Raw genomic sequence first — 7309 nt, forward strand, 5'->3', positions numbered from 1 at the left:
CATGATTACAGGAAGCGAGCGGAGTCTCAGCGGAGTTGCAGAAGCCCCTTCCATGACGCAAATTTACACGTGAATGAGTAAAATTTCACGCGCAAATAAAGCGAGTAAACTCAAATGTTCAAGCGTCCAGCTACGCGCAAGTAGCGCGTTTTTGCCGCCTCTATCGTGGCTGGTGTGAATGCACCATAAAACCTCATCAGTAACACGTTTTTTTAATGACAATGTTTTCTCTAACATGACGAGATAACTCGTTAATGGCGGGGAAAGAGTCAATTGTCACTGACTGTGTCAAACAGAGTTTACAACAGATGTTTACACTAGCTCAGGGATGATAAATCGTCCGATTCTGCTTGCTATGCTTTTTAATGAATTACGGTAAAATGCTGCAACATCCAAAAGCCAGAGGGCACTCTCGAGCAGAAACAAAATATGCGCTGCCTAAGATATAACATTTACATACGCAGCTCCAGGAAATTCAGCTCACACGCTATTCATGAAACATTTTAAGGCATTTTCATGATAGTAAAGAATATGTATAATGGTTATGTTTGACGAGTGTTTTTTTTTAAATGCATGTTATAATCGACTCAAACTCGCAGTGAATTTAGATAAGGTAAGGACTTCTTACTGATCAAAGAGCCATAATACATGAAAGAGCTGTGCATATCAGACAGGCATTATTGGTATGAATCACGATTAATTGTCCCAGCCCTAGTTAACACCAGGTATTTTTAAACATAAACGTTTAATGACTTCGCAAATATGTTTAATTTCCTTTTAAAGAGCTGTTAGAATATTCAAGGCCACATTAACCTCAATCAAATGCCCTGTATACTGTGTATGCAAATGAGAAACAGGTGCTCCATCAACAATAAAGACAGTAATATCTCCGCTTGTTATGTGTCCCGAATTTGGATACCCAATAGAAGGCGCAATAATAAAGAAGTTACGTGCACCTGTTTCTGCCCTGACAACTGCAAAACAAATTGGTTCATTTTGCAAGTCAAGAGGACGTGATTTGTTTGCGAAAGGGACGCGTCTCACGAGAGGGCTCCCACTCGCTCCGTCTTTCACCTACAGCATCATCTCATCTCTTCCATATAATGAAGAGGGAAAAACACAATATTGTATACACCAGATGTTATTTTTCCCTTTAATTTCCACCCAAGGCAGAGAAAATGATAAACAAACGCGCACGTGTGCGCGCATCAAGCGAGGTGAGGACGGGTGGAATCAGATTGCCGGTCACATGCGCTTTCTCTGTGGATCCCTGTGGTTTTGATCTGATTAGTGTGACTGGGCTTTATGTTTACTGTCAATCAAAATGCTCAGCGAGCCGAAGGTCAACGTGTCCTTTGGTGGATGAAGTAACAGGCGTATTTATTCTCCCTGATTTTATATCGTAATGATGACTTAATAGCACTTTATTGTGCTTTAAAAATTTCGTTTCGTTCATTCTACAGTTGCAGCGAGGATGACGAGCCACCCTGCGCAGAAGAGATCCAGTACTCGTCCTGCAGCGACCTGTTCGGTGCCAACGATCTGGACGCGGAGGTGAATGCTAACGCATCCAGCGTGGAAGAGGATGAAGGTGATGCTGAGGTCTGCAAAAAGGGGCGGCGGCTTACTGACAGGAAATCTCACCTGCTTCCTCACTTCCTGCAGCAAGATGCCCTGGAAACTTTAGGCATCAGGAGTGGACAGTGTAATAACATGGACATGAGTAACAGATACTTTTATTAGGATCCTCTTGTTTGTCTTTTCTGTTGTTTATATTTTATATTAAAGTAGTGTCTTGAGTGTTACTGTAGCTTAGCCTGAAACAGTTCACTCGGAAACTCGATAACAATTTCTATGAAGCCTTGCATTATTTGGTTATAGCACATGATTAACTTTGCACTTTTACCATGGTCGTATTATATTATAATACAATATAATATTTTTATAATGTATTATACACTGTCGGAAAAAAATGGTTAAAAAATGGTCCCTAGCTGTCACTGGGGCGGTACCCTTTCAAAAAGTGCACACCTGCACCTAAAGAGTTCATTAAAGGACCTCATAGGTACATTAGTACCAATGTACACGGGTCAGTGACGTGAAGTTTTAATTTTTTGTGTGTTCGTATGATTCATTTAATGTAAAAGGTTTAAAATTTCAACATAAATTTGCAGATTACTTGCATACATTCTCTATTTTGAGGACCAAGTCTAAAATTTCTGGTTTCATTTCATTTTGAAAGAATATTTGGGGAATATTTGCAAAAATGTCAATGTGGTGTAACCGGTCTGTGTCAATTTGTGTAACTAGTTTTTTTTTTTTTTATGAAAATATATTCATAAAAAATGTGAAATAAAATATAATCATCTAGTTTAGTCTAACATGATTTTTTTTACATACATTTTTACATAATTTGTCAAAGATTATTTAGAAAACAGAGCTGTTTTCTACGGAGCCCCTAAGGGGACATGGAGCAAAAATTTAATGGAGCTTGGTTTCGCGTGCTCACATGAAACTTTCACGTGCGCACGCAAAACTTTCGCGTATGCATGTGAAACTTTCACGTATGCACGTGAAACTACCGCGTTTAGTTTCGCGTGCGCACGTGAAACTTTCACTTTTACGCGAAATGAAACTTAAAAAAAAAATCTGCACATGAAGGTTTTGCGTGAGCACATGAAAGCTTCACGCGAGCCCATCAAAGTTTCACGTGAGCACATGAAACTAAACTTTAGATTTTTTTACTACAATGTCACCTTAGGGGCTCTGTAGTTTTTAGCATATGTCCGGACAATATTACAAAAACACATTAAAATTTACATTTAGTAATAACTAATAAAATGTATTTTCGTTTGATATTTTAAAATGATTTTTACGATTACGCTTACATGCCATCAAGGTGGATAAAATATTTAATATTTCTCATTCTTTGGCACAATTGGAGGTTACACCATTTGACATTTTTTAGGTCCATTCAGTCTTAACTTTCATTAAATTGTGCAAATGTAATAAAATTAACATAAACACACTATGTGCATTGAAAAATACCTGCCACGTGCTTTTTAAAAATACTTTTGAATTTCTCATCTTGCCAAACCATTTTTGTCACTGTCCCACACATATTAGTACCTTTTTTAAATGTACTGTACTGCCCCATTGACAGCTAGGACATTTTTTGGACGATTTTTTCTGGGACTCTAGGTTTCATATCTTTATCTTTTACATCTGTTTCAAAAGTTCGAATGAACATGTAATTGATAGAGAATAAGATAAAGCCTTTTTTGCCATACTGTCAGAGCGACGGGCTCCGAGTTCGGAAATTTATCCCGAACCCAGAGTGCTTCCACTTCTTTAACTGGGATAAATGAAACTAGATAAAAGGAGGTGATAGGGTGGAGGAGGGATGCTGCAAAAAACTGTCACGGGACAGAGGTGAGGGACTGCTATTTATAGGCACCTCTTCACGCTGATTGGTTGGATCACGTGCCCATTCTCCTCCCAAAATTAGTTGAATAAATTTCATAAAATGATTGGTCTGTTACTGCTTAAAGTGACAAATGCAAAGTCAATAAACATTATGACCACAACATAATGCATAAATAATGCCGTTACAATTATCTGCATTCTAAGTATATAAAAGTATTACGAGCATTATAAATATGGACATAGAAAGTGTTACCGAAAATACTTTCATCATCTATCCCCCTCATCATTTGTTCGAAGCCCGTATTACTTTATTTCTAAGCGAACATCATTTAATTAATAACTTATTGAGTTGGTGGATGATTCAGTACTATGGTACATTATGACTTGCTTAATAAAGCACGTAATAAAGAGTGGCAGCTCGAAAGTGCATGCGGCCCGCTGATCATTTCAATCAGCAAGTAAGGAATAATTGACGACGAGCCATTGAATTATTCGAAAATAACACACAGCCAAGGTGGTAATGCGGCACGACGTGAAGCTTATACCACGGTTACCACAAACATTACTCCGGTGGTTGTTTTAAGACAGACATGTCAGGTATGCGTTTTACAGAAAAATAATCAACACCCATTGAACATTTCTCAACCAATCAGAATGAAGCATATAACAGCGACGTGGTATAATAAGCAAATAATCTAATATTTTGTACTTCGGAAGAGAAAATCATTTGGTTTTTGAACAACAAAAGTAAATGATGAGCGACTGTTTGGTTAAACTGTTTATTTAAGCTTCATACCGAAATATTTAGAGAGCAAGAATCAATGAATGTAAGATGAGATTTTATCCGTCACCCGTAATCTTTGCGAATCCAAGCTACTTAATGTTTAGAGCAACACTTGAATAATAATTCACTTTCGTGTAGTCGTACGAAATGCAAATGGTTTGGTCTTTGCAGTGTCTCATGCATCTCAAATTGTAGCATATTGAGGCGGTTTCACAGACTAGGCTTATCCTAGTCCCAGACTAAAATGCGTATTTGATCTGACTTAAAAACATCTTGCATTGACATATCTTAACATATATTAGTGACATTGTTGTGTGTCAAGTTGCACACTAGTAATGTTTTCGTAAAAATGTCGTAATATAACCAAATCCTGGATCCACCCCATAATGTGTTTACGACTGTTCTTACTGTTAACCGTAGTAGTACAGACAGGTACAGTAGCTTACCGGAGTAATTCAAGTATGCCTGTTATATAACAGGGTTTTTATCGTAAATATGATAGCACTGCAGATAAAGTTTACTTTGAATGTTTATTATGTTAGCAGTTAGTAAATATTTATATTTTTAGTATGTTTCATTTTTCCGTCTGATTATCAGTGTTGAGGTGATAAAAATGTTATAGATATTTTAACTATGACTTTTGTTATTATACAGTGGGGTCCAAGTTTAAGATCACTTGTGTAAATCCTACTATTTTGCCATTTTAATGTTCTGTCTGCCTGTCTGTATGTTTATATGCAGTGTATGTATGTATTTATATGCAATACATACATATATACATATAAATAATTGATTTAAAAAAATAAAGCCATTTGCACTGTAATACTGAATTATTACTTTTATATGACAAAACTGCCAATACAAGCATTCTTGACAAGGGTGGTCCATTTTAGTGCACATATTGAAACAGTATTTAAAGAGATGCTGTATTTAACATAATACAGTCTATGAAAGGTTATTTGTGGTTGTAGTCTTTTGTTGATTTGCTTTTTTCAAATTCGATTAAGTGTTTGATATTGGGTTTCTGTGAAGAAATTGGTTTTACAACAGCAAAGTGTGCACTTGTAAACCTTGGAGCGTTCGCTACAACCTAATGTGAGTAATATTGAGTTATCCTGACAAACACAATCTTTGGTTATGAGAGAAGCTACAGTACAACACTAACTTATATCAACCCATGTTTAAACTCATGAACCAACCAAAAGAAAACAATGAGATGCTGACAGGTTTAGCTCAAAGGAAAATCTGCCATTGCAGTTGCATTTTCTGTCTGTGGTGCCGAAAGATTATAAGAGCCAAAAATATGTATCTTTTTTGTATGCTTTTCAATCCATAACATAATTTAGCCTGTAAGGTAAAGTCTGTTATATTCATTTATATTTTAATATTTAGTTACAGCTTTTAACCTTTTATTTGTGACTATATTGATACAGGTACAGCGGTGTAGTTCCTATATATGTATTATTTCTTAAAAATAGTTGAAATTGCGAACATTAAATCTGCTTGGTTTAGTCCACCATGTGCAGTTTGTGCTAACATGTTTATAACTCACTGGGACTGAGTGCTATTGAAAGGATCTGTCGACTCTTTTCTCATGTTATTATCGCTCTGTAATATCATTGGTGAGGTGCCGTCCACACCAGAAAATAATATTTCTCCACATTATCTGCTGATGGGTGCTGTCAGGTGCTGAGGTGATTCAGACAACCTTAATTCACCTACAGTCAAGCTATCTCACTACAGACAGAGCCGAAGAGAGAAGATCTGAGGAGCGTCCACACTGCTGCATGAGCAAAAAAGTTTAAATAAAGAGTAGCAAAAGTAGACTTATTTGTTTCTATGTATGTATATATATATATATATATATATATATATATATATATATATATATATATATATATATATATATATATATATATATATATATATATATATATATATATATATATATATATCAGGGATGGGCAACTGGCGGCCCGAGGTAAATTCTAATACGGCCCACTGGACCATATTATACTTAATCAAATACTTTTAAAATGATGATGTTTGTATTAGGACGTAAATACTCCCAACCAGGAGGGTCGCTAGGTCCCGCGGATCCTCATAGTAAGCATAGTCCCTTGTTTGGGCTTATGTGAAGAAGAGGTCTTCACGGAGTCCTATGCTGCGTCCGAAACTGCCTACTACATACTATATAGTACCCGAAAAGCAGTAGGCGAGGCGAGTAGTATGTCCGAATACATAGTATTCGAAAAACAGTATGCGAAAAGTACCCGGATGACCTACTACTTCCGGTTAGATTTTGCAGTGTGCATACGATGGACGCTTCACTATCCCATGATGCCCCGGACGAGGAGTTATCCAACAAAGAAGAAGAGGCACGCGGCTGTTTTCGCGCTAAAATGACACGGCGTGATGACGACGTATGTCACGTGATGTAACAACATGGCGGATGTAGTACGTCCGAATCTCATTCATACTACCAGGATTCATACTATACAGTACCTACTGTTTTAACGCCAAGTAAGTAGGTACTTCATCTAATTCAGTACCTACTATACAGTATGCGGTTTCGGACGCAGCCCGAAAACCCGAGGTCAGACCCAAGACCCGATCAGGTTCGGGTCTAAAAGTTTCGCGCATGCCTCGGACACGGGGCGGGTACAATAATCCGGTCTCGGGTTATTTAAAATGAATGTGTTTTTGCCGAACGGACCCGAGAAGCCCTGAACTCTCGCATGTGTGTGTCAATGTCCTTTTCAAACTTCTCCTCTTTTTGCAAGAGCGCTTGCGACATTGTGTGGCTGGCGATAGGTTAATTTTCGTTCAGACAGACATGTCAGATATTTTTAAATGTAAATTTTAGCGGTTACCTTGGTGCCATCGTCATATAAACAAATGGAGCATCTCGCCAAATTTGTTGCGAGGCCACCGGGGCTGCAGACTGCACACACGTCAGTCTACATTCGGGTCCAGTCGGGTTAAAACCAATGCCACTGGTTTGGGTGATGGGTCGTACTCGGGCCAGAATTGCTCTCAGATTTGAAAGGTAAAATACATTGTTATTAACATTTTTTATATATATTTTGTTATGAATTT

The 7309-nt window shown here is 37.4% G+C and overlaps 1 protein-coding gene across 5 annotated transcripts in view; it reads left to right on the forward strand.

Moving 5' to 3' along the window:
- The window catches only part of agbl1 (AGBL carboxypeptidase 1), a 268981-nt gene extending 263941 nt beyond the window's left edge, over positions 1–5040 (forward strand). For all 5 annotated transcript variants that reach the window (XM_055192774.2, XM_073868563.1, XM_055192771.2 and 2 more), the window contains one exon: positions 1464–5040. In XM_055192774.2, coding sequence (XP_055048749.1) covers positions 1464–1743 — 280 coding nt within the window. In that variant the 3' untranslated portion in view covers positions 1744–5040. The remainder of the gene's footprint in view (positions 1–1463) is intronic.
- The last annotated feature ends 2269 nt before the right edge of the window (positions 5041–7309 follow it).

This window comes from Misgurnus anguillicaudatus, chromosome 6, assembly GCF_027580225.2.
Source record: "Misgurnus anguillicaudatus chromosome 6, ASM2758022v2, whole genome shotgun sequence".
Lineage (NCBI taxonomy): Eukaryota > Metazoa > Chordata > Actinopteri > Cypriniformes > Cobitidae > Misgurnus > Misgurnus anguillicaudatus.